The following is a 19284-nucleotide window of genomic DNA, read 5'->3' as shown; positions in this document are numbered from 1 at the left end:
TACCTATACTGACCTATGCTGGGGAGCCCTAATTCATGCATTTCCAGGAGGAATAACAGAGGAACGACACAATTGACTATTAATTAAGGAATCCAAGTACAGACGGTCCCCTATTTAAGGACACCCGACTTACAGACGACCCCTAGTTACAGACGGACCTCTCTGGATGCTTTACTATAGACCCAGACTGTAATGATCAGCTGTAAGGTGTCTGTAATTAAATTTTATTGATAATCCTTGGTCCCATTACAGCAAAAAATTTTGAAACTCCAATTGTCACTGGGACAAAAAATTTTTTACCTCAAACTACAATTATAATACATACAGTTTCGACTTGCATACAAATTCAACTCTTGTATGTAACCCGGGGACTGCCTGTATTTACTAAGATGTCAAGAGAGGCGTTAAATACTCTGTAACGTATCATTGATGCGCTCGGTAGTGTAACCAGGCTGAATTCCTTAAAGGGGCGTTAAAGATTTTCTCCTTGGCAAAGTTCGTTCTGAATATCTCGCCGCGTAACGACTTCGCCTTCTCAGCAGACTGACTCCGGAATGAATCTATGATCCCCGAGGGAAATCCTTTTTTCAAGCATATGCAGAATTATCTATTTATTAGCACAGCAGCTTTTGGCACAGAGCGGAGCCGTGTGTGCGCCCTCAGCAGTATCCGGCTCAATACTGCGGGCGCAGGGAGATGCCACCGAGGGGCTTCTGTCAATCAGAGCGGATGTGGAGGAGAGCGGACGATGGGGGTGTTAGTTAGTAGTATTGACAGAGCCATCAATAACTTTGCAGCATAGTCTTTGGTTTGCGAAGTGATGTCATGTATCATGGGCACAGGTAGCGCTGCAGCAGCCATGGTGATATCATGTGTATCATGGGCACAGGTAGTGCTGCAGCAGCCATGGTGATATCATGTGTATCATGGGCACAGGTAGTGCTGCAGCAGCTATGGTGATGTCATGTATCATGGGCACAGGTAGCGCTGCAGCAGCCATGGTGATATCATGTATATCATTGGCACAGGAAGCGCTGCAGCAGCCATGGTGATATCATGTGTATCATGGGCACAGGTAGCGCTGCAGCAGCCATGGTGATATCATGTATATCATTGGCACAGGAAGCGCTGCAGCAGCCATGGTGATATCATGTGTATCATGGGCACAGGTAGTGCTGCAGCAGCTATGGTGATGTCATGTATCATGGGCACAGGTAGCGCTGCAGCAGCCATGGTGATATCATGTGTATCATGGGCACAGGTAGCGCTGCAGCAGCCATGGTGATATCATGTATCATGGGCACAGGTAGCGCTGCAGCAGCAATGGTGATATCATGTGTATCATGGGCACAGGTAGCGCTGCAGCAGCCATGGTGATATCATGTGTATTATGGGCACAGGTAGCACTGCAGCAGCAATGGTGGTATCATGTGTATCATGGGCACAGGAAGCGCTGCAGCAGCCATGGTGATATCATGTGTATCATGGGCACAGGTAGCGCTGCAGCAGCCATGGTGATATCATGTGTATCATGGGCACAGGTAGCGCTGCAGCAGCCATGGTGATATCATGTGTATTATGGGCACAGGTAGCACTGCAGCAGCAATGGTGGTATCATGTGTATCATGGGCACAGGTAGCGCTGCAGCAGCCATGGTGATATCATGTGTATCATGGGCACAGGTAGCGCTGCAGCAGCCATGGTGATATCATGTATCATGGGCACAGGTAGCGGTGCAGCAGCCATGGTGATATCATGTATCATGGGCACAGGTAGCGCTGCAGCAGCCATGGTGATATCATGTGTATCGTGAGGAACGACTATGAGCAGCTCATTGCAGAAGAATAAGAGTACATGCCCTCTCTAGCATCTAAATGATCCAGGTTCCACAGTCCTGCTGCTACTACACAGATCTCCAGAGACAGTACCCAAGACTGGCATGACCAAAACTAATAACAGATCCCTTTTAATTATTATACCGTACACTGTATACATATAGTACTGTACACTCTATACATATAATACCATACACTGTATACATATAGTACTACCGTACACTGTATACATATAGTACTACCGTACACTGTATACATATACCACACACTGTATACATATAATACCGTACACAGTATACATATAGTACTACCGTACACTGTATACATATACCACACACTGTATACATATAATACCGTACACAGTATACATACAGTACTGTACACTGTATACATATAACACCGTACACTGTATACATATAATACCGTACACAGTATACATACAGTACTGTACACTGTATACATATAACACCGTACACTGTATACATATAATACCGTACACTGCATACATATAATACCGTAAACTGTGTACATATAGTACTGTACACTGTATACATATAATACCGTACATTGTATACATATAATACCGTACACAGTATACATACAGTACTGTACACTGTATACATATAATACAGTAAACTGTGTACATATAGTACTCTACACTGTATACATATAATACTGTAAACTGTGTATATATAATACTGTACACTGTATACATATAGTACTCTACACTGTATACATATAGTACCATACATTGTATACATATAATACCGTACACTGTATACATATAATACCGTACACTGTATACATATAATACAGTAAACTGTGTACATATAGTACTCTACACTGTATACATATAATACCGTAAACTGTGTATATATAGTACTGTACACTGTATACATATAGTACTACCGTACACTGTATACATATAGTACCGTACACTGTATACATATAATACCGTACACTGTATACATATAATACCGTAAACTGTATACATATAGTACTACCGTACACTGTATACATATAATACGTACACTGTATACATATAGTACTACCGTACACTGTATACATATAATACGTACACTGTATACATATAGTACTACCGTACACTGTATACATATAGTACTACCGTACACTGTATACATATACCACACACTGTATACATATAATACCGTACACTGTATACATATAGTACTACCATACACTGTATACATATACCACACACTGTATACATATAATACTGTACACTGTATACATATAATACCGTACATGTATACATATAATACCGTAAACTGTGTACATATAGTACTGTACATTGTATACATATAATACCGTACACTGTATACATATAGTACTGTACACTGTATACATATAATACACTAAACTGTGTATATATAGTACTGTACACTGTATACATATAGTACTCTACACTGTATACATATATTACCGTACACTGTATACATATAATACCGTACACTGTATACATATAGTACTGTACATTGTATACATATAATAATGTACACTGTATTCATATAGTACTGTACACTGTATATATATAGTACCGTACACTGTATACATATAATACCGTACACTGTATACATATAATACTGTACACTGTATACATATAATACCGTACACTGTATACATATAATACTGTACACTGTATACATATAATACCGTACACTGTATACATAGAAGAAGCTCCCAATTTTCTGACTAAATAACCGGATTAATCAGACACTGCAGGCGGCAGGAAATAATGGGAATCTTGTCATTTTAATGCAATCAGGAACGTCCCGATAAATACATTATATATACAGCATAACGCGCCCTTCTATCGCTGGCTTCTGATTGATCGGGTCAGGCGGCCTACAGGCATCAGTGTCCCCCGGCTGTGACAAGGTCACAAAACTACCCTTCAGAAAATGTGCTACTTAAAAGGGTTGTCCAAGAAATGGCATAGGAAGAGGCTGCAGCGCTCAAATATTTTGAGTATTTATTAAAATAGACGCGTCATGTCCAGAATCCACCATTACATACGTCCTGATGTGCTATTATATATATATGAATGAGGGTTTGTAAGATTATCAGGCCGTAAAGCTGCGACCAATCACAGCGCGGCTTTCATTTTTTTCACATCTGTTTTGGAAATGGAAGCTCAGTTGTGATAGGTTGCTATTGGTTTCTTCTTCTCTGTGTACAAAACATGGCTGCTTCGTTCTTATAGGTGATTGTACACATTGCCCTGTTTCCAGAGGCCTTTCTATAGGGGTCTCGTTTGTGACCTGGTGTTATAATCCAAGGGATCTACAAACCCCCTGCCATGTTTAATGTATATGTGTCAATAAAGCATATAAAAAAACATCCTTGTATTTGCTCTTAGTTAAGATGGCTTCTCTAGACCATGTCCATGGGGAGTGGGATTATGATGTTGCTGATCACCCTTTACGGCAATGTCCTGCAACCCCTTGTCCCGGCATGTGCCTAGCGCTGACCCATGAGGACTCAACATGTAAATGTATGATAACCACTGCCAATGCTGTGCCTGGTGGTTGGATGGGCACTGGAGATGGAGTAGGATCCGAAATGTCCACAACAGATTTCTGCAGTATCCATGGGTAGGGTGTAGGGTAACACCCTGCTGAGGTTTTCACGGCTAGGTTGATAGTTTTCCTCACCAGCCTCAGTCTAGGGTGATACAGGCAGTCCCCGGGTTACATACAAGATAGGGTCCATAGGTTTGTTCTTAAGTTGAAACTGTGGGGCAGATTTACTTACCCGGTCCATTCGCGATCCAGCGGCGCGTTCTCTGCGGTGGATTCGGGTCCGGCCGGGATTTATTAAGGCACTTCCTCCAACGTCCACCAGGTGGCGCTGCTGCGCTGAAGTTCCCCGGAACGCACTGGAATACACCGGCTCGGGCTGAGTGAAGGTAAGTGCAAGCTCCGCGACACATTTTTTTTAAAAAAATGCGTCGGTTTTTCTGAATCCGTCGGGCTTTCTTTCGGCCACGCCCCCGATTTCCGTCACGTGCATGCCGGCGCCGACGCACCACAATCCGATCGCGTGCGCCAAAATCCTGGGGTAATTCAGGGGGAATCAGGGTAAAGCGGAAATATTCGGGTAACACGTCGGGAAAACGTGAATCGGGCCTTTAGTAAATGACCCCCTGTATGTTTTATAATTGTAGATACAGACAATTTTTTTTTTTTTGCCCCAGTGAGAACTGGATTTTCAATTTGTTTTTGCTGTAATTGAACAAAGCATTATCAATAAAACTTCGTTACAGAGACCTTACAGCTGATCATCCAGAGAGCTTTAACAGAGGTCACAGGGGCCAGAGGGGTCCGTCTGTAACTAGGGGTCATCTGTAAGTCGGGTGTCCTTAAGTAGGGGACCGCCTGTATTCCTATCTGTGCCCCAGTAATGGATTAAGGGACACCACTATGCCACCCAAAATTATGTTTGGTATTTGCAACGTTGGCACAAAAGAAGCAACGCTACAACCACAAGACCTAAAAAGAACCAAAAAAACCCTCATCCAGGTGATGTTGGGTTGATTTCAGGAGTCAGGGAAGTATCTGCTCCAGTTACTCTTTGGGAAGGGGGTCTGTAAAAAAGGGGGTCATTCAAAAAGTTTTGCCCTTTTTAGTTATCCCAGTAGTCTGCTCTGATAGTATTGGATAATCAGAGGTGTAGCGGAGACCCCGAGGCTCGCCCCAGGGGTGTAGAGGCGGGAATTCATCTCCATACTTCAGCAATCCGGTTACATTGAAGTGTCTATGAGCGCTCGCCAGACCCCAGGCCTCATTGTTATGCTACAAACATCGTGAGCTCCCTTAATGAGAACATCTCCATTCTGCTGGAGAAAACCACAATCCCGCTACAGGCGAGTCAACGCAATGTCGTCAGCAGCCAACACATCCACGTACTTAGCAGATGGAAGAGGGTGGGGGTGTCAGCGGGGTCCACGGAAGTCAACGATGGACGTCCACAGCTAAGAATCATGAGGGAAAATGAGAGAACGGCCATTAACATAAGCAGATGTTTTACTACAGGGGATTTCCATTTTAATTAACCTCGTCCTCATTAAGATCCTGTCTCTGTATTGTTGTACCCCCAGTTGTCAGTTTATTCAGGAAAAATATCCCTGATATCACATTAATGGAATGACGCTTATTGCAAAGTGGCGCGGACGTGTTAATTAGCCTGGAAACGCTCAAAAGATCATATTTCTAAATGCGGACCTGCCGGCGAAAGAAACTTTGTCATTTATCCTGTTAGAGGAAAATATTTCTTTCCCACCTGCCTGGCTCTTTTCTTCCTTCTCCCTCTTAGGGCTCTTTTTTTTACTTCCGTGGTTCAGTGATTTTCACAGATGCCTTAGGCACTTGCAAACGCAGACAAAGTCGCGCCCACCGGAGCAGGCCTCGGCCCGATCGCATCAGCGTTTCTATGGAAACGCCTGTGATCGGGAACGAGCCGCCGGTGTTTTGCGTTAATTTAATATGGGCGCGACTTTGTCTGCGTTTGCAAGTGCAGACAAAGCGCCACATGTGGCGCCGGCCTCAGGGTGATGCCACACATGGCATTTTGAACCCATTTTTGGTCCGTTTTTAAGCAGTCTGTCCAAAAACGCATGCGTTTTTGACCAGTTTCAATTAAGATAATTGGTAAAACCTATCAAAAATGGGTCCGTTTTTCAAAAAGGCATGTGTTTTTTAATTGACTGCTTAAAAACGGACCAAAAACAGGTTCAAAACACCATGTGTGGCATCACCCTAAGGCCACGGTCACACGTTCCGCTAGCGTTGGCCCTATCACACATGAGATCGGTAACCAGGCCCAGGTGTCTTGTATTGTTTAAATACAGGTGGTCCCCTACTTAAGAACACACGACTTACAGACAACCCCTAGTTACAAACGGACCTCTGGTAGTTGGTAATTTATTGTACTTTAGCCCTAGGCTACAATAATCAGCTGTAACAGTTATTAAATGTGTCTGTGATGAAGCTTTATAGTTAATCCTGGTTCTTATACCAATCCAACATTTTTAAAATTCAATTGTCACAGAGACCAAAATAAATTTGTCTGGAGTTACAATTATAAAATATACAGTTCCGACTTACATACAAATTCAACTTAAGAACAAACCTACAGATCCTATCTTGTACGTAACACAGGGACTGGCTGTACAAGACACTGATGCCTGCAATCTCTGGACACGCATATGCGATCAGGCCGTGACCCACCCCCTGTGCGCTAGCATTGGGTTCTGATCGTTTCGCTAACGTGGCCGTGGCCTTACTGAGTCATTGGGGCAGATTTACTTACCCGGTCCATTCGCGATCCAGCGGCGCGTTCTCTTCGCTGGATTCGCGTCCACCAGGTGGCGCTGCTGCGCTGAAGTTCCCCGGAACGCACTGGAATACACCGAGCCGGGCTGAGTGAAGGTAAGTGCAAGCTCCGCAACACTTTTTTTTTAAAATGCGGTTTTTCCAAATCCGTTCGGCCACGCCCGCCGATTTCTGTCGCGTGCATGCCAGCGCCGATGCGCCACAATCCGATCGCGTGCGCCAAAATCCCGGGGCAATTCAGGGGGAAATCGGCGCAAAACGGAAATATTCAGGTAACACGTCAGGAAAACGCGAATCGGGCCCTTAGTAAATGACCCCCATTGTTTTCTATGGGTGTTTTTACATTTCATTTGTTTTCCATAGATACGTTGTCCTTAAAAAAATTTTGGAAACCTGGTGATGATCCTTGTGAATAAAAGACATTGGGGCACATTTACTAAGGGTCCGAATCGTGTTTTTCCACCGGAATTTTCAGAATTTTACCGTTTTGTGCCAAATTGCCCGGGTATTTGGCGCAAACAATCCGATTATGTCGCATTGGCGCCGGCTTGCATGCGATGAAAAACAGGGGGCGTGACCGTTGGAAAACCCAACGGATTTAGAAAAATTGCGCTATTTAAAAAGTGTCACTTGACACGCACTTACATGCACCAGGAATAGGTTGGTGAACTCCGGTGGACCTCGGCGCAGCAGCGACGCCTGGTGGACGACGGGCGCTCGGCCTTAGTGAATCCCGGCAAGCTCCGAATCCTCGTCCATGCCTATGGATGGCTATAGGATGCTCAGCGCCTGCTCCTGCTGGATAATGGGGATATACGTAGAGCACAGGGTCACTACTGATTGAGTACAACACCAGCCACTTACTACACGGTCTATGGGCATTGTTATAAGAGACATATAAGAAAACTGACTGAGTCATATCTCTTATAGAAACCATGGATTTTCCTCCCGTTGGTTTGTCATTAGCAGTTTACCCTTAAAATGTCACTGTCTGATTGGATCCTATAGCCCTGGGGCATTGCTGAGAGTGGCTTGTATATCAATGATTCCTTCAGCTATTTCCTCGACTGTTCCCGAGCCGTATCTAATATTTATGTGTCCGGATAGGTGTCAAGAACATGCCACTGTTTTGCAACCAATTTATTTGTGCTTTGTGCCCTGAGGATATTCATTGCTCAGTTGAATACTTAAGATGGACTTCATTGAAGTCTTTGCCTTATCCGTAATAGAAAGAGACGTAAGGAGAAAGCGCACTGACAGCATCACTAAGAGGAGCTGATCCTGAGCGCATGCGGCTGCGGATGACAGTGTGTGTGGTCTGGCTCGGGGGTCAATGGCTTCTGTGCAATGCTGGGTATATGGGGTGCCCCAATTTTACCAAAAATCATGGTGGGACCTGGGACCCCACAATCACATACCTCTCAACTTTTGTAACTAAGAAAGAGGGACAATAGAAACATATGTATGTTCTAAGCCAGTGATTTTCAACCTTTTTTGAGCCGCGCCACACTTTTTATACTTAGAAAATCCTGGGGCACACCACCAACCAAAATAGCACAAAATGACACTAAACAGTCATATTATACATATAGTTAATAATATAGATCCTAAATTTATTTTACTCACTCAGTGTGAGACCTGGGCCTGTTTCGATAAACACAAAAGGGATATCCTGGCAGGAATGGTGGAAAGACGCACACGAAGCTCTTCCTCAACAGTTCTCAGTTTCTCCCTGCTTTTAGTATACGGTGTTGATTATTATGTGGCTCATATACTGCAATATAAAGGGGTACAATGAGAAGTACTATGGCCATGAGGCAAGAGTACAAGTGCCAGCTCGTATACTCAGCATATGAGCTGGTACTTGTAGTACTCCAGCCTCATGACTATAGTATTTCTCATTTTACATTTCTCTGGTAAACAAAACACAGGGGGCACCATAGTTAGTGGAACTTTCCTCGCGGCACACCCAACCATGTGTCGCGGCACACTAGCGTGCCACGGCACACTGGTTGAAAATCACTGTTCTAAGCCATAATGTCCCCCATATAGTATAATGCCCTTTCCTGTAAGATCCCCATTGTATATCCTGCTGTCTGTTCTGTGGTTACCCCCCAAGCACTTTTGGACCCCATATGTAATACCAACTCATCTGACCATTCAGGTTGTGCCATTATTGTGTTTTGAAACACAAAACATCCCATTTATGTGTTTTGTTAATTGAATGTTAACACATAGCTAACGCATCACGTAGAAAGGTTGCGTTTTGTAAACGCCATGTGTGAGCGGAGCCTCATAGGGTCACTTAAAAGACATCTACCACCAGGATGATGGATTGTAAACCATGCACCCTGAAATACTGGTGTGTGTGTGCCTCTGGCCTTTTAGCTGCTTATGTCCTGTTTTTTTTTTTTTTTTTAAGGCTTTTAAAATTATGCAAATGAACCTTAGGGGCTCCAGGCTCAGTAGGTGTTAGTGGAGCCATTTGCATTATTTTAAAACCTTTTTTTCTCAAAAGTAAGGGCACAGGAAACATAAAGAAGATCAGATCCTGCCAGAGGGGACACACACCAGTATGTCGGGGTGCATGGTTTACAATCCTTCATCCAGGTGGTAAATGTACTTTAACTTACCATGCAACATTTATAATATTGGGGTTTCCTTGAGGAGAGGGACTTTAGGTCCTCTAAGGCACCAAGGCTCAGATGCAGCTGCCACCTCTACATCTCTTATGGCTTGAGTCCACCATTCATAGAGTTCCCCTTTAATACACTACACTAAAACCCAGTTTATCAATCACGATTTGCTGTCCCCCAAGTCTTAAAAGTAAATCACTGAACATCTTCGAAGCAACTGCCTATGTCATTGCAACGTGTCAGAACAGCGCTCCTAAAACACGGAGCCACCGAGGCGTGAACAGCGCATAATGACTGTCCTGCGGGCCCGCACAGGCGTCTTGTGGCTGAGCTGGAGCTGGTGTTCTTTCTCCGAGAGAGGACAGGGCTTCACAGGTCAGAGAGGCAGCAGCTGGAGATCTGTCACCGCCGTCCGCACTAAACTGGCACAAATCCGCTGTGACTGGGAAGGTGGCAAAAATGTTGGTGACAGATAGCCGGCAGCTGCCACGACCCTCCGCCATCAGTCACACTATACCAACTCATCATGACAAGGGCAGAGACGGATTAACATGTTGGGTCCAGCCATGGATTTGTCTCCGGGTAATGGTAAATGCCGCTCCAGCGCCGCGGTAATTGCCCTCCGGGGAGCAGACGGAACGCCGCTACAATATATTACAAGAACAGACATTAATCCAAGTGTATAATGACAAAGTGATGGTCCTTATCTCCCTCCACATGAATGGTGTGACATTATTCTGCCGATCGCACTCGCTGGGGCTTATTGTATTAGAGGTAGATGAAGTAAAGGTCATTACTAAACATGCGGAGCTGGAGGTGTGCGCAGAATGTATATCACCTCCTGCCCGAATATTATTCCTTATACATTACCCGTTCACATACACCTGGAGTCACCGGCTAAGAAGTATCAGTCTTCATACAACCTTCTGGAAACAGATTGCCAGACTTTGGGGGGAAGGGATATGGCTACCGGAGCTCCCCAAATGTGATGTGTCCATCACCTCACACATATTTACAACAATGTTATCACCTGTTGAAACAGAAAAATAGGTAATTGTTCTGGATATCAGAATCCTGGTGTTCTGGCCCAATTTTCACACAAGAGCTGCCCTCACTATTCTGCTGCTGGTGCAGTCACTGGGGTACATTTATTTACCCATCCATACGCGTTCCCCGAGCACATCTGCCGCAGTTCAAGAAGATCGTACGCCCGATATCCTGCATGTGTCACTTCCCCGCTCAGGTCCGCTGGAGTTCACCTTCTTCTTCCTGGTGCATGTAAGTGCATTGTCTCGCGACACAATTTGAATATGAAAGCCCGCACCAAAATCGCCATAATCCAATCTTCTTATTCCCTGTCCCAGCGACGCGATCCCCAAAAAGTTAGAAAACCCGACAGAAATGCGGCTGCGGGACCCTTAGTGAATAAGCGCCACTGTGTTCATACATTACATTACTTATCCTGTATTGATCCTGAGTTGCATCATGTATTAAGCGCTAGAGTTGCACTCACTATTCTGCTGGATTTAGAGCTGAAAATCCCTGAATTTCTTACTGGCTGAATGGGGCACATTTATCATACGCTGGTGCTAAGGGTGCCAGTATATTACGGTGGGTGCAAAGGCGAGGGGCGGGAACACCCCAGCCCAATGCATGGCCCCATGTTGGCAATCTGCATCAGGAATTGCGACTAAATCCCAGCTTGTATGTGTTTTTAGACATACAAGTCGTGGTAAATTTCCCACTGTCTTTTTATTGCTTTTCATGGTGATTCGCATTATGAGTAATACCCTCTTCTCTCCGGGTTCTGTGCGGTAATGTCCTGTCTGTCCTGCGTTATAGTAGATGATATTGGAGAAAACTCATGGCCCGCGTGTAAGCTTTCCCTTGGGTTATGGTGTTAACGCTTCTGACATGTAAGGGACAAATTCAAGGATATTTTTTACAACCAATTAATGTAAAAGCCGAACTGCGGAGGTTCATAAGGAGGTGATCAGATCCGTGCACTGATGTACATGAGGACACAGGGGACAGGAGACACAATCCTGTTATGAGGTCGAGTTGAAGTAATTCTATGAATCCATATCATAATCTGCATGTGTAATCTTATCATCTAACATAACTCAGCTTTGTGCCTTAATATTGATATTTTTATGACCCCAAACAAATGTATTGTTCTAGAATCTGCACTGTAAAGCGGCAGCAATTCTGCAGAGTGTGAATTCACCCTAAGGGCTGAATGACACTGCCTTGGGGGATGGGACTACATGACGGGATTCTGTGATATATAACATGATTGAAGTCTGGTGTTGCTGTTGTGCAGGGAAGCAGGGACTCCTTGTATCATATATCACTATACTGCTCTTGTTCTCTGCACTGTGGTTGGTCTATGCAACAGGACACTACACAGTCCGTGATTCATGACCGTCCACGGCAGTGTGTATTGATCCTTAGGCTACCTGCACATGAACCTAAACAATTGCAGGCCCCTTGGTCCATTGTTTGTGGCCGGTGCGTCATCATTGGATGGGGTCCACTCACGCTGCATTTGATTGGTGCTCATAAACACAATTTGAGTGCTGCGGGGAGGATCTCCTGATCGCAGATTAATTAAAACCGAAACGCTTGTGATTAGGAAGGAGCAGCACGCGTTTTGGCAATAAACAACGCAAAACACACGGTGTAAACACAGTGGGGCTCATTAGCTAGGGGCTCCGCAGCTGCACTTTCGTTGGGTTTCCCGAATTTTTCCGTTTGGCGCCGAACTCCGCCGGGATTTTGGAGCACGCGATCAGATTTCTGCGGAATTTAAAAAACGAAAAGTGTTGCAAGATCAAACACTTACATACACCAGGAAGAAGCAGGTGAACTCCGGGGGACCTCGGCGCAGCAGTGACACCTACTGGATATCGGGCGCACGACCTTAGTGAATCCCGGCAGACCCGAATTCTCGTCAAAGAACGCGCCGCTGGATCGCGACTGGACTGGGTAAGTAAATGAGCCCCAGTGTTTGCGTGGGTTTCCTCCGGGTCCTCCGGTTTCCTCCCACACTCCAAAACATACTGGTAGGTTGATTAGATTGTGAGCCCCATTGGGGTCAGGGACTGATTTGGCAAACTCTGTGCAGCGCTGCGTAATCTGTGTGCGCTATAGAAATAAAGGAATTCTTCTTATTATTAGGAGATTAGGAGAAACTCCACCCCACTGCATTTGTATTGTGATTTGAAGCGCAATATAAATGCAGCGTGTGAATACGGCCTTAGCCTGGGGTGATATACAATATACTGCAGAACGATACAAATCTATAGAAAATGCTTCAGCTCTATAAACATTGCATAGTAAAGAGGAGCTGCGGCACTGTTGATCCCGTTTCTGGTTGGGATTTGTTTTATTTTGCTATAGCGGTGATGTCACATGACTGTTTCAGCCAATCAGTGGCTCACACCCATGTGCTGGTGACGTCATGTACCGAATATGATGCACATTTGGTCGTGTTTCCCCTTTATGAACGGATCTGCAGGATCTCTCTATTTCTCTCTACGAGACTGCGATTGGTTGCCAGGGGTTGTACTTTGCCATTTTTCGTCAGGCCCGTAGAGACGAATGGAGCCATAACATACGGAGATCACGGGCCCCTATTATATTGTGATTATGGGGGGGGGCCCAGCCTTACTTAAAACCCAACCCTGTCAAGGACAAAAATGCATCCAGTCTGGAAGGGGTTAAGTCTCTATACTGTGTCAATAGGAAAGTTATAGCTCAACACTGCCCAACAGCGGCCACACTCGGTACTACAACAACACATTCCTCCCTTACAATGTATAAAGGTGGTAAAGCAGTAGAAATCCTCTCTAGCGCCCCCCTTGCTACTCAGTGACCTTCTATAACAACCATCTGCCAGAAATAAAGCCACATACACATTTATATAACCGCATTTATTTACCTTCAAGTCTTTATGCCCCAACCAAGATGGCGACACAGCCGAACCGTGACGTCATCACCCCGCGCCGCCTCCTGACAGCTGTCACGTGGGGGCGTCACCGGAGAAGCGCCGCGGTGCTGCGGATGTCCTGTCAGGAGATCCCCGGTGCTCCGGTTTACGAGATGGGCTGCGCCCAGTGATCCCGGGCCGCGGGTGGGCGCCATGGACGAGCCCGGCCGGGTGAGCGCGCTGGGGGAGCTGCTGGAGGAGTTCTCCCGGGCTCAGTTCCGGGCCAAGGATGTGGGGGCAAAGGTGAGAATCTCGGTCCAGGCCACTGGGGGGCAGCAGAGTGCAGGGCAACACTGTGTATTATAGACCTGCGGGGAGTGTACCTGCTGGCCATTCACAAGTATTACACCCTCTATGTTATTGCCAGTTGGAGCGAACCATTACAGCCCCATAGAGGGGGAGAAGTGACTGCACCTGGACCCCTCCATTCCCAGCTATGGGGGCCCTGGGACAAGACCTCAGTGTTCATGATATGATCTCTGCATGCTGTCAGTGGATGTAACGTGACGCTGAGGACCATCGGCTCTAGAAATGAAAATTCTGCGCTGATACATTGTAACAAACTATCAGTTGGAGATATTGTTGTAGAAGATCACTGTGACGATTACTGGGGCAGGATCACATCTCTGCTGTCATTTCTGGGTTTGTGGCCTGTTGAAGGATGAACTGAACCTGTCACATGACCAGTTCACTGACAGCAAGCAGAGAGTTTGGATCTTATACAGAAAGTTGTCTCAATCATAAACAGAAACCAGAAATCTCATGTGAATGGAGCCATGGATCAGTCCGCTCTCTGGAAAGCTGGGTGACAGCCATGTCTGCCTTTACCACTCTCTATGTAGCGGTCGGACAGGTCCCGCTGTTCAGATACTGGGAATAGGAATGATAAAGGCAGTCATGTTGGGAAGGATCCAGCTTTCCAAGGTGCAGATATAACCATGCAGAGGCCAAGAAGACATTGTAACGACCAGACAGACCTCCGCAGTTACTGGGAATCGGTTTTTACTTCCTGTCTGATTGAAGGGAAGTGAAATTGACCGTCTTCTCCCTTGCGCCTCTTTCGCTTCCCCTGTTGGGATTTTGAGGAAATTTCACAATCCGCGTCACCTGCTGAAAGCCCAACAAACCGATATCCAGGGTGAGGGTCCTATACTCAGAAAAGACCCTTTATTGCGGTCAGAGTTTTCTGATACATTGCTCCAAATCCCCTGCTTGGTCCTAGGAGATTACTACAGCTCCCCCTAGTGGGGACCAAAATACTATCTTTCCACTTCCTACATGTGCAGTAGATCTGGTGCTCTGTAATGGGCAAAACCATTCATGTCCATTCACTTTTCCCTGATACACAGCACCAGATCCCCTGCACAGACAGGCGGCTCTTCATTCTTTGTCTGTGTAACTTTTTTTTCCTAATTCTATTTCTATGCAGGGGATCTGGTGCTATGTATCAGGTAAAACTGCTTATACCCCTCTGATTATATGGGACTCCTCAGTGCCGGGTATTGGAGCTGCTTGGATCTACATTGAATTGATGATCAGTCAGTGACTAGAACCTTTCATTGTTCTTATTTACCAACTCATAGTTCTAACTTCCCACAGCTGCAGTTTGCTTCAGTGTATCAGTGCAGCTAGAGGTGTATCCACTCCGCATGTGGTCAGTGCATTGTTACTATGAACAAGCATCAGAACTTTGTGGCCGGTGGGGTATTGTCTCCATTCAGTGACAGCTAGCAGTGATCAGATGGGATATCGCAGAGCTTTTGCCCCTCCTTGGCTCTGCAGGGGGCAGCGTTGTGTCTTGTACTTGTCAGTCACCCGCTTTCTCGCCCCCCCCCCCCCCCCCCCCCAGGTGGAGAGGATCGAGCAGCGATGTCTGGAGCTCTTCGGGCGAGATTATTGTTACAGCATCATCCAGAACCCGAATGGAGAACTGTGCAGCCACTATCCCCGGCAGATCGTCTTCCTGGAGTACGAGAGCACAGAGGACGACAAGCACATGTATGGAGCACGTGTGTATATACAGATATATCAGTGGGGGGGGGAGGGGGTCTGACCTCTGGGACCCTAAGGGTTAAGTGGCTGCTGTGCTATTCTCCGCACAGCACTGCAACATCAGAGCTAGGGTGTGCTGTTCACAAACCGACCACAGTGTAGAATAAGGGACTCCTAGTATCATGGTGATATGATACAAGGACTCCCCTGCAGCTCTAATATCATTATATACCATGATCTATATCACGATGATGCATGGAGTCCATCCGCTGCACTGCGGTCTGTCCATGAACTGGGAAGCTGCCGTGGTCTGACCGGGGTCCTCTGAAACTGCCTTTAAAAGGGCTCCTCAGTGGTCATAGAGGCGGCAACAGTGACATCATTGTCCCCTTACTCCCAGCCTCGGGTTCTCAGACTCCTTGTTTCAGTCCCCCTAGAGTTTTCACATAAAGCCCTTTAAAGGGAAACTCTCACCAGGTTTTACCCCAGTAAACTAGCAGCCCCCTCAGGTCGGGTATGAATTGTTCCCTCTTTTATATCAAATCTCACCCATTTACCTATTTAAAAAAAAAATCTCCCCCCAAAGTCGGGTAAATATGACTCTTTTTCTTATGAGATGAGTCAAGTTTAGTGATTGCAGGGGTAGTGGAACTTCAGATGCCCCCATCTTCTGTTCTATAGCACCTAGAAACATGCTGCTGGTGTCATATTAAAGTTCTGTGAGCTACAGGATTGGACATACAGACAGTTAAAGATCCAGTTCCTGCCATTTTTTTTTTATCTGCATCTTGTATTTCCAACTATGATTTTAGCTGCCTGTATCTTGGTTCTGTAGATCGCAAAACCGTCAGCCTGATGTGATCTAAAAGATGAGATTCTTATCTTTGATGTGACACAATAAGGTGCTATAGAACATAAGAGGCTTCTGAAGCGACACTCCCCCTTCAACCACAAAACTTGACTCCTCTCATGTGAAAATGAGGTGAGAAGAGTCATATTTGTCTGACTTTGGGGAAGATTTTATATAAAGCGACGGCTGGTAGTTTAGTGCGGGTAAAACCTGGTGACAGGTCTTCCTGCGAACACATGGGGTAGAGATGACCTTGCTCTGCCTCCTTATTCCTGCTATGTGGTCCCAGATTTCTCTACAGTCCCAGTTAACCATTGTGTCAGTCAATGGTCATAGTAGCGGGACCATTGACATCCCTGTCCTCGCTCCTGGGACTGCTGAGGCTCGTGTTCTACAAGAAACCCCTTCCCCTATCCCACTTAAAGTTCTCATTTGAACCCCTTTTTGGGGGCCAATCAGCAGTTCCTTACACCTCTTTGGGGAATGCTTTTAAAGAGACCTAACTCCATAGAGGTCGGACCCCACCAAGCATGAAGTGATGGCACATAACGCTCTGACATGTGTCATCATTTTAAAGGGGTTTTTCCTTTTTAGGGATTTGTAGTACAGGAGGTCCCCTACTTAAGAACACCTGACTTACAGACGACCCCTAGTTACAAACGGACCTCTGGATTTGGGTAATTTATTGTACTTTAGTCCTAGGCTACAATAATCAGCTATAACAGATATCACAGGTGTCTGTGATGAAGCTTTAGTGTTACTCCTGGTTCTTATGACAACCCAACAGTTTTAAAATCCAATTGTCAGAGACCAAAAACATTTTGACTGGGGTTACAATAATAAAGTATACAGTTCCGACTTACATACAAACTCAACTTAAGAACAAACCTACAGAACCTATCATGTATGTAACCCGGGGACTGCCTGTATATCCCCTTGGCCAGATTGGATGGAAGCCTTTGGAAAACCAAGTTGGGGGCGGCAGCTATGTATAAATATAGTGATGGGCTCCTGTGTGCATCATCAGATAACCCCTGTAAGATTCGCTGTGATCCTATAGCCGCTGTACGTGTACCGCTGCCTCTCTCCCGGCTCTCACATCTACCTCACTGCAGGAAGGGGGCAGCACCTGACCAGGAAACCAAACCTAAAAACCTTCCATCAGGTTTGGCCAAATACTCGCGTTATCCCCCACGTATCACATCGGGATTAATGTCTGGCATCACTAATCCGCTCTGGGAATGTTACACCCGTGTAATCTGGAGGTGAGGAGTAACGTGTGATGGCACCACAGCTTGTACAGACTGGTGGAATGCGATGTATCACGTAATTCTGTTCACTGATACATTGTAACAAAAATGAGACGTTAACGTTCTACATCCATAGGTTAGGGCAGTGATGGCGAACCTATGGCACGGGTGCCAGAGGTGGCACTCGGAGCCATTTCTATGGGCACTCAGACCATTGCCTCAGGGCAAAGTTCACCAAGTATGACCAAATCCACCAAATCTTCCTGCAGTCCCAGGCAACTTAAGAGATGCTGCTCTCAGCGCTATTATAAAGTGACACTTCAATGGCTGTTAGGAACTGCGGGAAAAGTGAGAAGGTGTTGACAGAACTGCAATATCTTTGGAGGTACTCCTGCTGGAACCACCATTCATCCTCTACAGAGAGAGCCTGGAGAGAATCTATAATGAGTCTGAAATTGTCCTCCTTCTTTCAACTGTATTGGTGCCCTCAGAGAGACAATACAATTGAAAGATGTGGAAGAACAGGTAGCAAGAAGTTACTGCTTAAAAAGCCATGCTGGCACTTCACGGCAAAAAAGTGGATTTTGCTTGTAGTTTGGGCGTTCTGTCTCCAAAAGGTTCACCATCACTGGGTTAGGGGATACCTGTCTATTTGGAGTGGGGGTCCTGCTGCTGCACTATACTGTTAATTGTCACTATAGTCTTTTAGAACTGAATAGAGCAAAGCAGTTGGACAAGGCAGTTTTAGGGGGACGCCTCTTGCTCCCCCATACACGGTATTAACCCTTCGTATTCTTATCTTCCAGGTTTGAGAGCACGGTGCACGTCAGCAAGTTACAAGACCTGGTCCACCGCAGCAAGATGGCGCGATGTAGAGGCCGCTTCGTCTGCCCGGTCATCCTGTACAAGGGGAAGGTTAGTAATTCCAGTCTCTTCCTGCATTCCCTAGTGTGAGCGGAGTCCAGCGGCTGCACCTACCCCCCGCACATACACATTCCCATCATTCCTCCGGCAGATACATAACAATCATTACCGGAAGGCAACAATAAACAAGAATTGCGCTACATCCGAGGCTTTGAGTGACCTCTCTGCTAATGGTTCTGAAAAGTCGGCGATTAGAAAGGGATCATGTTGGGTGGAGTAGTCCTTTAATTGTATGTAAATTGATTTGCATCTATTTATAATCTCGGCTCGCCGTCCGTGCGGTTTGACCATAAAGACGAATCTTAAGCAGATGCATGAAAAGCGGATGAAGTGCGACACCAGAGCCGCGTCTCCTTCATTCTCTGGATTTTTCGGGGTCCCAGAACTTTGACCCCACTGCCCATGTTGTTGTATATCCTAGTGACACAGGTGGGGTCATCGATGACTATTCT

General features: G+C 45.8%; 1 protein-coding gene across 4 annotated transcripts in view; it reads left to right on the top strand.

Moving 5' to 3' along the window:
* Nucleotides 1-13829: 13829 nt before the first annotated feature.
* MTMR14 (myotubularin related protein 14) overlaps nucleotides 13830-19284 on the top strand; it is a 38547-nt gene continuing 33092 nt past the window's right edge. For 2 of the 4 annotated variants that reach the window (XM_072128055.1, XM_072128054.1), the window contains exons 1-3: nucleotides 13830-14059; nucleotides 15666-15814; nucleotides 18715-18823. In XM_072128055.1, the coding sequence (XP_071984156.1) occupies nucleotides 13970-14059; nucleotides 15666-15814; nucleotides 18715-18823 (348 nt within the window). In that variant the 5' untranslated portion in view covers nucleotides 13830-13969. The remainder of the gene's footprint in view (nucleotides 14060-15665; nucleotides 15815-18714; nucleotides 18824-19284) is intronic. The other 2 variants (XM_072128057.1, XM_072128056.1) reach the window with 1 other exon arrangement.

This window comes from Engystomops pustulosus, chromosome 10 (assembly GCF_040894005.1).
Source record: "Engystomops pustulosus chromosome 10, aEngPut4.maternal, whole genome shotgun sequence".
In the NCBI taxonomy this organism is placed as follows: Eukaryota; Metazoa; Chordata; class Amphibia; order Anura; family Leptodactylidae; genus Engystomops; species Engystomops pustulosus.
This window is presented reverse-complemented; position numbering and strand designations above follow the sequence as displayed.